The following is an 18,361-nucleotide window of genomic DNA, read 5'->3' as shown; positions in this document are numbered from 1 at the left end:
CCTGACACTGAAAAGTTATAGAAGTTTAAAGGGAATATAAAGAGGCAGAGATGTGCAAGATTATGCATGTGACTCTTACACTAAGGTTATAGGAATGAATTTCACCAGGACAGAAATATCACCACACTTACCTTAGGCTTAGTATCAGCCTGAAATCAATGGAGCAGTCACTGAGCAATATAGATGAAAGTTGCCGCAACTTGTTTTAAAATTGAAACCTTTCGCTCTAACTATTTAACTCATTTAAAGAATGTAAAAATCATAACAAGAGCTGTCCGTAAGACAGCGCCCTCGACTTTTCTCAGTGCTTGACTTTGAATTAGAGCTTTGCCAGTAAAAAAAATTCCAAGTTAAAAAGGGACATAACTCTGTCAAAATTCAAATCAGAGTTATGGGAATTGTGTCTCCTGGTGTAGACATTGACAGTAAATAACTATTTTGAGTTTCAAGTCAAAAGCTTTAACAGTAATGGAGATATTTGACTTTTAACAAAAAAATTTAAGTTAAAAATGGGGCATAATTCTGTCAAAATTCAAATCAGAGTTATGGATATTGTTTCTCCTGGTGTAGACATTGATGGTAAATAAGTATTTTAAGTTTCAAGTCAAAAACTTTGATAGTAACAGAGATATTTGACTTTATCAAAAACTTTAACTAAAAATTCTAAGTTAAAAAGGGGCATAATTCTGACAAAATTCAAACCAGAGTTTTAGGAATTGTGTCTCTTGGTGCAGACTTTTATAGTATATAACTATTTTGAGTTTCAAGTCAAAAGCTTTAATAGTAACAGAGATATTTGACTTTATCAATTTAAAAAAAAAAAAATCTAAGTTAAAAAAGGGCCTAAATCTGTTAAAATTCAATCAGAGTTAAGGGGATTGTTTCTTCTGGTGTAGACTTTGATGGTAAATAGGTATTTTAAGTTTCAAGTCAATAGCTTTGATAGTAACAGAGATATTTGACTTTATCAAAAACTTTAACCAAAAATTCTAAAGGGGCATAATTCTGTCAAAATTCAAACCAAAGTTATGGGGACTGTTTTTCCTGGTGTAGACTTTGACAGTAAATAACTATTTTATGTTTCAAGTCAATAGCTTCAATAGTAACAGAGATATTTAACTTTATCAAAAACTTTAACCAGCGGCGACGCCGACGCCGGGGCGAGTGCAATAGCTCTACTTTTTCTGCGAAAAGTTGAGCTAAAAACCTGAAATTCTGTGTAAAAAAGAGACTGACATTGTACTATTAGCTTTTTCTTATATTCCTACTCCTCTTCGGTATTATGTCATTTTCAATGTATATTCATGTCTTGTCTGCATGAAAACAAACAAAGAGGCCCAAATTGGCCTAAGTCAGTTACCTGAAGAGGACCATGATCATCACACCTTGCTTTTGACCAATTTAGTGAACATTCTTTAAGAAGTTCATTAAAACAAAAGTTATTTCTATATTTTGCAGTGACAGCCCAAAAATATGTTACCATTAGAAAAAACTTTTCAAGACAAGAAGCATTTATAGCTCTGATGTCCCCTTAAACTTTAAAGGGACCAGGCAGAACCATTTGAACAAATTTGGAGGAGAACCTTACAATGACACTACAGACCAAGTCCGATTAAGATCCATCAAGCACTTCATGACAGGAATTTCTATTTTTATCTCTAAGTGACCCTATTTGATAAAGTTTGGCAGAGGACTTTACAATGACGCTACAGATCAAGTTTAATGAAGATCCATCCAAAGTTTCATGAGATGTCATTTAAAGTTGGTTTTTTTCCCCCATTTTTAATTCTAGCAGCCACTTAAAGGGCCAAACACCCCCACTTGAACAAATGAGGACCTCACACTGATCTACAAATCTAAGGTTACTGAATATCCACAAGACCACAAAAACTGGAGCTGACAATGGTTTCAAACTTAACAAGACAGTTACTGTAATTAGTAATACAGAACAACTGTTTTGTCTGGGAACTAAACTCACATGTCAGGACTTGATAGAACAAAGTCCTTCCTTTGAGATAGCCTAACAGGTTTGACCCTGAATAAAGTTAGAACAATTTACATAAGAACATGACATTTTTCTGTCTAATAATGTTTTGAGGAAAGGAAAATCACAAAAAAATAACAAACATGCTTTTAATACCTTCTTTTTGCCAGCAGATTCCCCATCAGGTTCATCTGCCTCGTCACCTCCACCTCCAGCATCAAAACAGGGTGGCTCATATTTATATACAAAAGTATCCTGAAATAACATCATTAACAGAGTACAAGATTTTTACCTTAAAAGTTTAAGGAGTTTTCATATATTCTGATTTGTATTCAAATTAGTGATTTAATTTAGTTTTAGAAATATTTCATTAAATACTGCAGCCTACCTTGTTAATAAAGTGGAATTGCATCTTATTTCATAATGAAAGTCTAGAATTAACTTCAATTTCTACTACATACAATTGGTTAAATAACAGAACTAATTTTCGACTGCAAGAATGGAATGTTTCCACAAAGTTAACACAGCATATGCTCCCTTTAAAGCCAAAATAGTAACAGAGATTATAACTAAGTTATCTAACCTTTGAAAATATGTTCTAATTAAAAAGTAAATACTAAGCAATAAAGGTGCATAAATTTATCTATATTTATCCATATATTTTCCTAATTGTATTTTAAATTTCACTACAAAAAATATTAGACTGTCCATCAGTCTCAAATACAAGCATAATTTTATAAGAAATATTATATTTACTGTGCCACCCATATGTCCCAGGAGCTGATCCTTGTTGATGTATTCCTGAACATTTGCCTTTGTTACAAACTTTATCTTCTTGACAGACTCGGCATTTAACATCTGCTTGATCAGTTTCCATGCAGCTGTAAAATATATAAGATGAACTACATTGTGTGCCTCATGATAATTGAGCCGTGCCATGAGAAAACCAACATAGTGGGTTTGCGACCAGCATGGATCCAGACCAGCCTGCGCATCCGCGCAGTCTGGTCAGGATCCATGCTGTTCGCTTTCAAAACCTATAGTAATTCGAGAAACCGTTAGTGAACAGCATGGATCCTGACCAGACTGCGCAGATGCGCAGGCTGGTCTGGGTCCATGCTGGTCGCAAAGCCACTATGTTGGTTTTCACTATTGTTGCAGGTATAGTGAACTTAGTGAAATGTTCGTTTGATATGGTTCAGTTGCAAATTATTTGTTTTTCCCAAATCATATATAGTATTTCATTGTACATTATTTATGTATTAGCAAATAAGTGTTGCACTTATTCTGGATTTCCAAAATCTTGAACCTATTTCTCTGGAAGTAGTGGACCAATTTTTAACCAGATTTACAAGTGGTATATAAATATTATTTATACTGCCTTTTATATATAACATCATATCTGCTACTTGAAACAAATTTGAATCAAAACCTGGTCTTTGCTACATTAATACATCATATAATTATACAAGGTGTTAGTGAATCCTTTTTACTTTCCCAACTAGAGCTATCACTAAAGGTGATGAATGTACCCCCCGCCTGCACTGACACAATACATTGCAATTTGATGCACACAAGATTGCATAATTATGTGGACTGTATGTATATAGACTGTATATATACAGTATAGTAACAAAAAACAAAGTCCCATAACTATGCAGAATATTTATTTAAAAGAACGTAACATGCACCATGCACAACTAGGGTTGGTACTGAAATTTCATTAAATTGTGTGCAAGGGTTCGGAAGATTAGGCGCCCACAAGATTGCATATGCAGACTGTATGTACATAGTATGTTAACAAGAAACAAAGTCCCATAACTCTGCAATTTTTGTTGTTGAAAGAACCTAACATGCCCCATGCACAACTACTGTTGTTACTGATCACTTGTGTGAAGTTTCATTAAATTGTGCCAAGGGGATGAGGAGAGATGGTGTGCACAAGATTGTGTCTATGTATATAGTATAGTAACAACAAGAGGGCCAAGATGGCCCTAGGTCGCTCACCTAAGAAACACTCCATAACAGTGTAAAACATGTTTGACCTAGTGATTTCAAGGAAACAAATATTCTGACCAATTTTCATTAAGATTGGACCAAAAAATTGGTCTCTTGCGATAAAACAAGCATTTTCTTAGATATGACCTAGTTTTTGACCCTAGATGACCCATGTTCAAACTCGACCTAGATTTTATCAAGGCAATCATTCTGACCAAAATTCATGAAGATCAACTGAAAAATACAGCCTCTATCACATACAGAAGTTTTTTCTTTGATTTGACCAAGTAACCTAGTTTTTGACCTCAGATGACCCATATTCAAATTCGACCTAGATTTCATTAAGGCAATCAACCTGACCAAATTTCATAAAAATCAATTGAAAAAAACAGTCTCTATCGCATACACAAGATTTTTCTTTAATTTGACCTAGTGACCTAGTTTTTGACCTCAGATAACCCATATTCAAAATCGACCTAGATTTCATCAAGACAATCATTCTGACCAAATTTCATACAGATCAATTGAAAAATACATCCTCTATTGCATACACAATGTTTTTCTTCGATTTGACCTAGTGACCTAGTTTTTGACCCGAGATGACCCGTTTTCGAACACGGCCTAGATTTTATAAAGGTAATCATTCTGGCTAAATTTCATGAAGATCAGTTGAAAAATACAGCCTCTACTGCATACACAAGGTTTTTCTTGATTTGACCTAGTGACCTAGTTTTTGACCCCAGACGACCTATTTTCGAACTTGGTCTAAATTTCATCAAGGTAATCATTCTGACCAAAATTCATGAAGATCAATTGAAAAATACAGCCTCTATCGCATACACAAGGTTTTAACGTGATATGACCTAGTGACCTAGTTTTTGACCCCACATGACCTATTTTCGAACTTGGTCTAAATTTCATCAAGGTAATCATTCTGACCAAAATTCATGAAGATCAATTGAAAAATACCGCCTCTATCGCATACACAAGGTTTTTCTTTGATTTGACCTAGTGACCTAGTTTTTGACCCAGATGACCCATTTTCGAACTCGACCTAGATTTCATCAAGGCAATCATTCTGACCAAAATTCATGAAGATCAATTGAAAAATACAGCCTCTATCGCATACACAAGGTTTTTCTTTGATTTGACCTAGTGACCTAGTTTTTGACCCGAGATGACCCATTTTCAAACTCGGCCTAGATTTCATCAAGGTTATCATTCTGACCAAAATTCATGAAGAAGAATTGAAAAATACAGCCTCTATCGCATACACAAGGTTTTTCTTTGATTTGACCTAGTGACCTAGTTTTTGACCCGAGATGACCCATTTTCGAACTCGGCCTAGATTTCATCAAGGTTATCATTCTGACCAATATTCATGAAGATTAAAGTGGCATTATGCGCATCTTACTGCACATAGTGCGTTTTTGGTGAATGTTCTATAAAAGCAATTTTCGGTTGCTGTGCATTTGAATATGTTAAATAAACAATGATGTCGCATAAGCATTTGAAGTTGGTGCTTTATAAATAAAGAAATCGGACTAATAAAATGATAGTTCTTTTCTTCAATCTTCTACGCAGTGATCTCCCTTACCTGTAAGTAGAGATTTCTAAAGTTGAAGGGAAACAACTCCTGCGTGCAGTTTTACTTTTCTTAAAAAGACTGCCCCAGTCAAAATAAGAAAAGTCATATTTGGAAAGTTATTTTTTTGTACTGGTAACAGGAAGAGTTTGGTATATTGGGTTAAAAGTTACAATTTCCTCCATGCTTTTCACACACACATCTATTTCAGCTAGATTTTTACTTGAAAAAATGCCCATAATTCCACTTTAATTGAAAAATACCGCCTCTATCGCATACACAAGGTTTTTCTTTGATTTGACCTAGTGACCTAGTTTTTGACCCGAGATGACCCATTTTCGAACTCGGCCTAGATTTCATCAAAGTTATCATTCTGACCAAAATTCATGAAGATTAAATGAAAAATACAGCCTCTATCGCATACACAAGGTTTTTCTTTGATTTGACCTAGTGACCTAGTTTTTGACCCGAGATGACCCATTTTCGAACTCGGCCTAGATTTCATCAAGGTTATCATTCTGACCAATATTCATGAAGATTAATTGAAAAATACAGCCTCTATCGCATACACAAGCTAAATGTTGACAGACGACGGACGACAGACGACGGACGACGGACGCCGGACATCGAGCGATCAGAAAAACTCACCTGAGCATTGCTCAGGTGAGCTAAAAAACAAAGTCCCGTAACTCTGCAAATTTTTTTTCTGAAAGAACCTAACATACCCCATGCACAACTACTGTTGTTACTGATCACTTGTGTGAAGTTTCATTAAATTGTGTCAAGGGGATGAGGAGAGATGGTGCGCACAAGATTGTGTCTACGGACAGACAGACAGACAACCTGAAACCGGTATACCCTCCCTTACAACTTTGTTGCTGGGGGGTAAAAAAATATACATCTTTTTACAAATACGAAGATATAACTTACCACTAAACAACCATGGCATCTCATACACTAACATATATTCTGCAAAATACAGAAGTTGCTAACATTAAACTCAAATCCCAATGAAATGCCTCAAGTTTTATGATGCGGATAACGAAATTCAAATGAAATCTTTGATCTTACATCATAACCTTGACCTTTAAGCTATGGGTCGGTTATGCATGCATCACAACAAAAAAATGAACATCATGTTATTATGCTGAATGTATGTGCAAGGTTTATTGAAATTCCATCTATGCAAGTCAATTAACAGATAACAAGAGGACCATGATGGTCCTGAATCGCTCACCTGTCCCCACATGCCCAGTTTTGAACTGAGTATGACGTCTTTTTTTCTATTATTTGACACAGTGACCTAGTTTTTGAGCTCAAGTGACCCAGTTTTATACTTGACCTAGATGTCATCAAGTTGAATATTCTCACCAATTTTCATGAAGATCTCATGAAAAATATGGCCTCTAGAGAGGTCACAAGGCTTTTCTATTACTTGATCTAATGACATAGTTTTTGACCACACGTGACCCAGTTTCGAACTTCATCTAGATATCATCAAGGTGAACATTCAGACCAATTTTCATGAAGATCCATTGAAAAATATGGCCTCTAGAGAGGTCAAAAGGTTTTACTATTTTAGATCTACTGACCTAGTTTTTGACTGCAGTTGACCCAGTTTCAAACTTGACCTAGATATCATCAAGATGAACATTCAGACCAACTTTCATACAGATCCATTGAAAAATATGGCCTCTAGAGAGGTCACAAGGTTTTTTTTATTATTTGACCTACTGACCTAGTTTTTGACCGCACATGACCCAGTTTCAAACTTGACCTAGATATTAACAAGATGAACATTCAGACTAATTTTCATACAGATCCCATGAAAAATATGTCATCTAGAGAGGTCACAAGGTTTTTTTATTATTTGACCTAATGACCTAGTTTTTTACCGCACATGACCCAGTTTCGAACTTGACATAGATATCATCAAGATGAACATTCTGATCAATTTTCATGAAGATCCATTCAAAAGTATGGCCTCTAGAGAGGTCACAAGGTTTTTCTATTTTTAGACCTACTGACCTAGTTTTTGACCGCAGTTGACCCAGTTTCAAACTTGACCTAGATATCATTAAGATGGACATTCAGACCAACTTTCATACAGATCCCATGAAAAATATGGCCTCTGGAGAGGTCACAAGGTTTTTTTATTATTTGATCTACTGACCTAGTTTTTGATGGCACGTGACCCAGTTTTGAACTTGACCTAGATATGATCAAGGTGAACATTCTGACTAACTTTCATGAAGATCCATTGAAAAGTATGGCCTCTAGAGGTGTCACAATGTTTTTCTATTTTTAGACCTACTGACCTAGTTTTGGAACGCATGTGACCCAGTTTCGAACTTGACCTAGATATCATCAAGATGAACATTCAGACCAACTTTCATACAGATCCCATGAAAAATATGGCCTCTGGAGAGGTCACAAGGTTTTTTTATTATCTGACCTACTGACCTAGTTTTTGAAGGCACGTGACCCAGTATCAAACTAGACCTAGATATCATCAAGGTGAACATTCTGACTAACTTTCATGAAGATCCATTGAAAAGTATGGCATCTAGAGAGGTCACAAGGTTTTTCTATTTTTAGACCTACTGACCTAGTTTTTGACCGCAGGTGACCCAGTTTCATTCTTGACCTAGATATCATCAAGATGAACATTCAGCAATCACAAAAGCTCACATTGTCACTTTGTGACATGTGAACTTAAAATGAAAATGACTATCTAGACATATCTCTAAAGTGCACAATTTTTTTCAACCAGTTGGCAAGTAAGATAGCTCCTAGTGAAAAATTAGACATATACATATTTCCTAGTACTGATATGACTAGCTAATAGATCATAATTCTTTCGAACAATTTACTCCTATAGAATAACTGACCCCATTTTACAAATCCACAGCAATTATAGAAATGTTTGAAACACAACAGTCTAGCTGTAATTTATTATTATGTGTAATACCCAAAGCTTTTACTTGCATCCAAGTAAACAAAATCAGAGTCTTCTTACTGTACATGTATTAAGATAAAGAATTAATACAACATGTATCTGAATATTCAAATGACAACAATAAGATCAGAATGTGGGACAAAATTCCTCCCCATCCCTGGACAAAATCCTTCCTGCCCTATTTGACCATGGAAGATGAAAGCCTTCCTTTGTTTTTGTCAAATAAAAGCTTTAAAATTTAAGAAGAAAAATATGATAAATATAATAGAATGCTTAAAATTTATGATAAATATTTATAACAGAATGAAGTGAAAATTCGGATTTTTAAAAATAAATGTAAGTGGGCATGGGATTTTGTCCCCCTTGGTAATATTGAGCAGGGCAGATTTTGTCTGTATCTCATTATGATCTACTTATTCACTCTTGTTCTTACCTAGAAGTTTTGGGTAGTATAATTTGAAACTGTTGATGATGTGCTTCACAAACTCCATATCCTGTAAATACACAGCACATTCATGTAAATTCATGATTAAAGTTGTGGAAGGGAAACCGTCACTCATTCTTTCTCAAACATTGTTAGATGATTTTAAAAGACACAAAGGACAATAACCATTGCGTAAACATCAGTGTCTTGTTTCTCTTGGATTTAAAATCAAAATGAAACAATTACAGGTCATATTAGACCCCAGCTGCTCCTCATGGCATTACTGCATGCACGGTTTGACACCTGGGTAGAACAACCAACATTGCATAATGTCAGCTGAAAGACTTCCTTACTTGAAGAATTCTACATCAAAAGCAAGGTTTGAACCAAAGAAATTGATTCAAAGTCAGGGATAGCAACCACTCAGCATAACAAACCCTTAAAACAATAGCACAAAGTATTAGACAGAAACTGTTGCTTTCCTGAAAAAATGTTTATTGACACAGTGTCCTGATAAAAAGCTTGCAGGATCCAAGTCAAATGTAAATGTTCTGGTTACTATTTTGTATTGTATCTGATCTCAAAAGCTGTCATAATGAATTAATACATAACTGGAAATTTTCCTTTGAAGTTTACTAGATGTGGACCCAATCTCTACTCAGTGAAAGGGAACTGTTTGAGTAGTACGTTCACTTTGACTTTCTTACCCTGAGAAACATTTGGGATCTTCCAACAGTGGTTAATTGACATTGTGTAACGAAGATTTTCAGTATAAAAGTCATTAGAATTTTGAACTTTGTCAACTGAACCCTTAAACACAATGGATATTCCTCTAACTAGTGGTACTTAGTCTTTATGTAAAGTTTGAGAGCTATAACTTTTACACTTCTTATTAAGTCCAGGAAAAAAATGTTGACAGACACATAATGACACTAATACATCCCAATCTTCTTAAACAAGAGGACCATGATGGTCCTGAATCACTCACCTATCCCCACATGACCCAGTGTTTAACTGAGTATGACGTCGTTATTTCTATTATTTGACATAGTGACCTAGTTTTTGAGCACAAGTGACCTAGATATCATCAAGATAAAAAATTCTGACCAATTTTCATGAAGATCCATTGAAAAATATGGCCTCTAGAGAAGTCACAAGGTTTTTCTATTATTTGACCTAATGACCTAGTTTTTGGAGGCACGTGACCCACTTTTAAATTTGACCTAGATATCATCAAGGTGAACATTCTCACCAATTTTCATGAAGATCTTGTGAAAAATATGGCCTCTAGAGAGGTCACAAGGTTTTTCTATTTTTCGACCTACTGACCTAGTTTTTGACCGCACATGACCCAGTTACGAACCTGACCTAGATATCATCAAGCTGAACATTCTCACCAGTTTTCATGAAGATCCATTGAGAAATATGGCCTCTAGAGAGGTCACAAGGTTTTTCTATTTTCAGACCTACTGACCTAGTTTTTGACCCCACGTGACCCAGTTTTGAACCTGACCTAGATATCATCAAGGTGAACATTCTGACCAATATTCATGAAGATCTCATGAAAAATATGGCCTCTAGAGAGGTCACAAGGTATTTCTATTTTTAGATCTACTGACCTATTTCTTAACCTTATGTGACCCAGTTTCGAACTTGATCTAGATATCATCAAGGTAAACATTCTGACCAATTTTCCTGAAGATCCATTGAAAAATATGGCCTCTAGAGAGGTCACAAGGTTTTTCTATTTTTAGACCTACTGACCTAGTTTTTGACCGCACATGACCCAGTTTCGAACTTGACCTAGATATCATCAAGCTGAACATTCTGACCAATTTTCATGAAGATCCATTGAGAAATATGGCCTCTAGAGAGGTCACAAGGATTTTCTATTTTTAGACCTACTGACCTAGTTTTTGACCCTACGTGACCCAGTTTCGAACTTGACCTAGATATCATCAAGCTGAACATTCTGTCCAATTTTCATGAAGATCCATTGAGAAATATGGCCTCTAGAGAGGTCACAAGGTTTTTCTATTTTTAGACCTAATGACCTAGTTTTTGACGGCACGTGACCCAGTTTCGAACTTGACCTAGATATCATCAAGCTGAACATTCTCACCAACATTCATGAAGATCTCATGAAAAATATGGCCTCTAGAGAGGTCACAAGGTTTTTCTATTTTTAGACCTACTGACCTAGTTTTTGACCCCACGTGACCCAGTTTCGAACTTGACCTAGATATCATCAAGGTGAACATTCTGACCAATTTTCATGAAGATCTTGTGAAATATATGGTCTCTAGAGAGGTCACAAGGTTTTTCTATTTTTAGACCTACTGACCTAGTTTTTGATGGCACGTGACCCAGTTTCGAACTTGACCTAGATATCATCAAGGTGAACATTCTGACCAACTTTCATAAAGATCCCATGAAAAATGTGACCTCTAGAGTGGTCACAAGCAAAAGTTTACGGACGCACGCACGCACGCACGGACGGACGGACGGAAGCCGCGCGATCACAAAAGCTCACCTTGTCACTTTGTGACAGGTGAGCTAATAAAAAAAAACAGTATAAAAACTCAAGTAATTATCTGCACTTTTATTTAATTAGTGAATCTACACAACACTTACTATCTGCGATAAACCAGCACCATCCAGGTCAAAGAGAATCACAACAGTCGAATCAGGATCCTTTCGATACTGTTTTTCCAGGTGAAAGGCAAACCACTTCTTAATTGTAGGTAGCAACTGTGCATCTCTTACATGCTGTTTTACTTGAATATACACTGAATAGGAAAAATGATGTATACTGACTACTTTTAAAATATTAACAACAACTTCGGATGGAAAATCTTAACAAGAGCACCGCCTTGCGGGTGCTGACGCTCATCTGATTTTTTTTGTGTAATAGAAATATTGTCCTACCCATGATCTTCTAAGTCTAAAAAGGGCCATCACTCTTGCAAAAAGCAGGATAGAGTTATGTTTCTTGATGTACAGTGTCCACTTATGATGGTGAAAAACTGTTGCAAGTTTTAAAGCAATAGCTTTGATAGTTTATGAGAAAAGTTGACTTAAACATAATATTCAACCATTTTTCTAAGTCCAAAAGGGGCAATAATTATTGCAAAAAGCAGGATGGAGTTATGTTGCTTGCTGTACAGGGTCAGCTTATGATGGTGAACAAGAGTTGCAAGTTTTAAAGCAATAGCTTTGATAGTTTAAGAGAAAAAGTTGACCTAAACATAAAACTTAACCAAGAAATCTGATATTTTCTAAGTCCAAAAGGGGCCATAAATCTTGCAAAAAGCAGGATGGAGTTATGTTTCTTGCTGTACAGGGTCAGCTTATGATGGTGAACAAGTGTTGCAAGTTTTAAAGGAATAGCTTTGATAGTTTAGGATAAAAGCTGACCTAAACATAAAACTTAACCAAGAAAACTGATTTTTTAAGTCCAAAAGGGGCAATAATTCTTGCAAAAAGCAAGATGGAGTTATGTTTCTTGATGTACAGGGTCTGCTTATGATGGTGAACAAGTATTCCAAGTTTCAAAGCAAAAGCTTTGATAGTTTAGGAGAAAAGTTGACCTAAACATAAAACTTAACCAAGAAATCTGATATTTTCTAAGTACAAAAGGGGCCATAAATCTTGCAAAAAGCAAGATGGAGTTATGTTTCTTGCTATACAGGGTCAGCTTATGATGGTGAACAAGTATTCCAAGTTTCAAAGCAATAGCTTTGATAGTTTAGGAGAAAAGCTGACCTAAACATAAAACTTAACCAGGCAACGCCGACGCCGACGCCGACGCCGACGCCGACAACCGCTCAAGTGATGACAATAACTCATCATTTTTTTTCAAAAAATCAGATGAGCTAAAAATGTATGTAAACAAACTTCTTACAAAATGAAAACCTAACTGAAAACTGGATTGGACGCTTTTTTTTTAAAATATAAATATAAATGCTTAATACAATAGGACTGCTATGAAAAGAGTATAGTACATGTATTGCATCATGGCTACTGCATGAAACACAATTAGACTGAAATGCAACATGGGAAAATTTTCTTGCAGTGCTAAAATACTTTTTTAAACTTTTTTCTCACAAAAGCTGTCACTATGAATTAACATTTGCCCATGAAGTGTATGGGGTTTTTTTTACCAAGAGAGGAAGGGGCCCAGGCCTGTGATGCTTAATACAATAGGACTGCTATGAAAAGAGTATAGTACATGTATTGCATCATGGCTACTGCATGAAACACAATTAGACTGAAATGCAACATGGGAAAATTTTCTTGCAGTGCTAAAATACTTTTTTAAACTTTTTTCTCACAAAAGCTGTCACTATGAATTAACATTTGCCCATGAAGTGTATGGGTTTTTTTTTACCAAGAGGGGAAGGGGCCCAGGCCTGTGATTTGGGGAAAAAAATAGCTTGGTATTTGGGCAAAGGGGAATAAACAAGAGCTGTCAGTGGACAGCGCGCTCGACTATTCTCAGTGCTTGATAGTATAATATAAGCAACAAGAGCGCCGCCATGCGGGGCAATATACGCCCGAAGGCTTACATCATAGGATTGGAGCAAAATTTTAAGAACTTGACTGTTGTAGCCCCAAAGGACTGGAACAACAAAAGGAAAACTTCAAAAAACAAATCTAAGTCCACAAAAAAAAAAAATCAAAGTCTACAAAAAAATCCTTATCAGGTATAGGTATGTAAAAATACACCTTAATAATGGAGGTACCATCCATGTTGTACCACAGAAAAGTGGTCTCGATTTTTCCCTACGGCCAATAATATAAAAGTTTCAAAATAAGCTATTTATAGTAACATAAAAGGGAAGTAATTCAAAAAAATAAATTTATTGTAAGTACAAAAAAGAGATCTGCCAAATAAAAACAAGACCACTGCAATGCAGAGCAATATACACAAAGCAAAGTCATATATGACCTTTGACCCTTAAGTGTGACCTTGACCTTGAAGCGAGTCATCCGGAACATGCACTCTGCACATCGTTACAATGTGGTGAACATTTCTGCCAAGTTTCTTTGAAATCCTTCCAGCAGTTCAAGAGTTACAGAGCGGACACGAAACAAACTGATATGACTTTTGACCCCTAAGTGTGACCTTGACCTTGAAGCAAGTCATCCGGAACATGCGCTCTGCAAGTCGTCTTGGTGTGGTGAACATTTGTGTCAAGTTTCTTTGAAATCCTTCAAGGGGTTCAAGAGTTACAGAGCGGACACGAAACAAACTGATATGACCTTTGACTCCTAAGTGTGACCTTGACCTTGAAGTGAGACATCCAAAACATGTGGTCTGCAAATCGTCTCGGTGTGGTGAACATTTGTGTAAAGTTTCCTTGAAATCCTTCAAGAGGTTCAAGAGTTACAGAGCGGACACTAAATTGCTAACGGACAGACGGACGGACGGACAGACAGACACCAGCGTCATAACATAATACGTCCCTTCGGGCGTATAATGAGTAAAACTTTAACATTACAATACGCATATTCTAAGTCGAAAAGGGGCCAGCAAACATTTGTGTGGTGCTCACGCTGGGGCGAGTAGGATAGCTCCCCTATTCTTCGAATAGTTGAGCTAACCTGATGTAAAGTCATTTTTGGGGAAAACTGCAAGATTTAAAAGAAATTTTCTGAGGGGAAGGGGCCTGTTAAAGGCCCCTATTATGAAGGGGAACAAGAGCTGTCAGTGGACAGCGCGCTCGACTATTCTCAGTGCTTGACAGTATAATATAATGAGTAAAACTTTAACATTACAATAAGCATATTCTAAGTCGAAAAGGGACCATAATTCAGTCAAAATGCTTGATAGAGTTGCCTCCTCCTTTTTACAGACTGGGGTCATGATGGTAAACAAGTATGCAAAATATGAAAGCAATATCTCAATTGACTTTGAAAATATTTGGGGTGGTACGCAAACTTTAACATTTATTCTAAGTCGAAAAGGGGCCATAATTCAGTCAAAATGCTTGATAGAGTTGCCTCCTCCTTTTAACAGACTGGGGTCATGATGGTAAACAAGTATGCAAAATATGAAAGCAATATCTCAATGGACTTTGAAAATATTTGGGGTGGTACGCAAACTTTAACATTTATTCTAAGTCGAAAAGGGGCCATAATTCAGTCAAAATGCTTGATAGAGTTGCCTCCTCCTTTTAACAGACTGGGGTCATGATGGTAAACAAGTATGCAAAATATGAAAGCAATATCTCAGTGGACTTTGAAAATATTTGGGGTGGTTCGTAAACTTTAACATTTGTGTGACGCTCACGCCGACGCGAGTAGGATAGCTCCCCTATTCTTTGAATAGTTGAGCTAAAAATGAATAGACCCATTCCTACCTACCTATATTCTAACATACTCCAACACAAAAAAAATGCTCCCAAATTTTGTATATTATATAGAACACTTCCCTTCCAAGTTTGAAGTCAGTCCCTTGCACAGTTGCTCCAAACAAGCAAAGAACAATAAAATGAGAAAGGGGCGTTTCTAAACAATTTTTGTATCTAGAGTTATTGTTATAAAGCATTAAATATCTCCTGATTGCCATTTACTACAGCCCAAGTGGGCAGGGCTAGACACTAACTTTTTTCCAGTGGTGGTCCGAAGGACCAGCAGCTTTTGCAAACTGATGGTCCGACAGAAATTCAGATGGTCCTACCTAGATGGATGTTTTTTTTTTAAGTTAACGCAACCAGTAACATATGAGACCCCCTCTTCTTTCATGGAGTACTTTTTACAAACACTGCAAAACATGTGATTTTTATATTATTATTTTGATAAACATCTGCCATTTACTTATTAAAAATAGTTTTGAAAATCAAATTTAAAATAAAGATGTCAATAAAGATAATTTTTTCAGCAATTCATATTTTAAGTGGGTGGGGTTTCGTGCCTCTTCTCGAAAAATGCTTAAAAATAAGAGCGTTTTTTGCAACAGTTGTCATTTTTTCTTAAATACAGACTTTTTATTGACTTTTCATTAAGATTGCACTAGAAAATCTCGTTAAAAATGTCCGAAAATCACGGCCGTGAAAACGGGAGACAAATATAGAACACGAAAGTAACATTAAATTATTGGTAAAATACATGTTATAATTTTTTTTTTCATTATACCTATTGAATACTTATAATTTCTGCTTATTAAAAGCATTTTTATTTATTTTTGCCCAAACAAAGCCTCGGTAATGATAATAAATTAAATAAAATGCTATAGATCGTAACGGCCGATGGGCTTATATAAACGTGTCAAGCACATAAAATAAATGAATTTCGTTATCCAATTTGTTGTTCAGTAATAATTGGCAAGACAACAATACAGCAGAAGCTGTATACCGCTAATTAACAAGTTGTACAAACATGATAATAGGCTGCTTTTCGTATTGTTTATCAATTAACTTTTAACTTTTTGATCAATAAACACTTTTGATAATGACGGGCACTAAATACAAACCGCGAGATGACAACGTGTCAGCCGGCGCGTGGCGTAATTGACATATGTCAGTAGCTAATTAATGTACGACGCTCCGCCTTCTGCCATACTACCGCTTATGGCGGCAAACAATATTTAAATTCACTGGGATTTTGATTGGCACAGAGGCAGAACTTTCGAACTCGAGACGAATCAAAGAAAATTTCCGCGGGCCACGCCGACGCATGGGGCATTTTCTGTGCGAGTCAGATACGAGTTTTTCTCTATTTTCGCGGGTCAAAATCCGGAACCTCGGGTCTACCGAACGCTGGATACTGTACTGATACCTCAATAGTTTGTAAAGGAATACTTGAAGCAGATAGATAAGTTACCGTGTTCCATTCCCGGGTTTTAGTACCAGCGTTACATCCGGGGATTCCAAATTTCAAGAAAATATACACGGGGAAAACCAAATTCTATTTTTAAATTGCAGTACCGTGAACAATTCAATGTTTATTAATTTATTTTAACAAGAGCTGTCCATAAGACAGCCAAGCTCGACTATTCGAAATATTGTCACAGAAGCTGGAAATTATTACCCAAAATGTTAAATATCAAAAGAGTTTTAAGTTCAAAAGGGGACATATCAGAGTTATGGGACTTGATGCTATCAACTAGTTTTATAACCCCGAAGAAACATGTTAAGTTTCAATTCAATATCTGCATTAGTTTTGGGGATAGTAACTTGCATGTAAAACTTTAACCAGAATTTTCTAAGTCCAAAAGGGGGCATAATTTGCTCAAAATACATGTTAAGAGTTATGGAACTTGACCCAGTGAGGTAGGTAATTGATCTAGAAAAAGAATAAATAAGTTCCAAATCTATATGCCTTTTAGTAATAGCTGTATGTACTTGCACGCAAAACTTTAACCAGAATTTTCTAAGTCCAAAAGGGGGCATAATTTGGCCAAAATACATGCCAGAGTTATGGGACTTGACCCAGTGAGGTAGGTAATTGATCTAGAAAAAGAAAAAATAAGTTTCAAATCTATATGCCTTTTAGTAATAGCTGTATGTACTTGCACGCAAAACTTTAACCAGAATTTTCTAAGTCCAAAAGGGGCATAATTTGGCCAAAATACATGCCAGAGTTATGGGACTTGACCCAGTGAGGTAGGTAATTGATCTAGAAAAAGAAAAAATAAGTTTCAAATCTATATGCCTTTTAGTAATAGCTGTATGTACTTGCACGCAAAACTTTAACCAGAATTTTCTAAGTCCAAAAGGGGGCATAATTTGGCCAAAATGAAGGTCAGAGTTATGGGACTTGGTGCTATCAACTAGTTTTATAACCCCGAAGACACATGTGAAGTTTCAATTCAATATCTGCATTAGTTTTGGAGATAGTAACTTGCATGTAAAACTTTAACCAGAATTTTCTAAGTCCAAAAGGGGGCATAATTTGCTCAAAATACATGTTAGAGTTATGGAACTTGACCCAGTGAGGTTGGTAATTGACCTAGAAAAAGAATAAATAAGTTTCAAAGCTATATGCCTTTAAATGATAGCTGTATGTACTTGCATGCAAAAACTTAACCAAGGTGTGACGCCGACGCCGACGCCAGGGTGAGTAGAATAGCTAGACTATTCTTCGAATAGTCGAGCTAAAAATGACTTGCTTGTAATTTTCGGTGGTCCGTCGGACCACACAGGTTCGAGAAGTTAGTGGTCCTCCCTGAAAAACACTGGTCTCGGACCAGCGGACCAGCGTTAGTGTCGAGCCCTGGTGGGGGGTCAATACCTTGCATACTTATATTCCAGACAAGTGATGTACAAGAAGAAATGAAAATGGAAAATAACTCAATAACACAAAATAGGCCCCGCTTGATGCATTCTGTAATTGCACAAGGAACAGAAATTATTTGGTCACCGTGCACAAAGTGCTACTGTTCTGGGTCAATGTGACCTTGACCTT

General features: G+C 36.2%; 1 protein-coding gene across 2 annotated transcripts in view; it reads right to left on the bottom strand.

The window, feature by feature from the left end:
• The window catches only part of LOC128557029 (motile sperm domain-containing protein 2-like), a 31,033-nt gene that overhangs the window by 7,328 nt on the left and 5,344 nt on the right, over window positions 1-18,361 (bottom strand). The window contains exons 5-10 of one of the 2 annotated variants that reach the window (XM_053543483.1): window positions 11,585-11,739; window positions 8,960-9,020; window positions 6,498-6,536; window positions 2,741-2,865; window positions 2,141-2,239; window positions 132-149 (exon numbers count right to left, since the gene is read on the bottom strand). In XM_053543483.1, coding sequence (XP_053399458.1) covers window positions 132-149; window positions 2,141-2,239; window positions 2,741-2,865; window positions 6,498-6,536; window positions 8,960-9,020; window positions 11,585-11,739 — 497 coding nt within the window. The remainder of the gene's footprint in view (window positions 1-131; window positions 150-2,140; window positions 2,240-2,740; window positions 2,866-6,497; window positions 6,537-8,959; window positions 9,021-11,584; window positions 11,740-18,361) is intronic. The other variant, XM_053543484.1, reaches the window with a different exon arrangement.

Source organism: Mercenaria mercenaria, chromosome 5 (assembly GCF_021730395.1).
Source record: "Mercenaria mercenaria strain notata chromosome 5, MADL_Memer_1, whole genome shotgun sequence".
In the NCBI taxonomy this organism is placed as follows: domain Eukaryota; kingdom Metazoa; phylum Mollusca; class Bivalvia; order Venerida; family Veneridae; genus Mercenaria; species Mercenaria mercenaria.
Note: the sequence above shows the minus strand (reverse complement) of the source record. Positions and strands in the feature narration are given on the sequence as shown.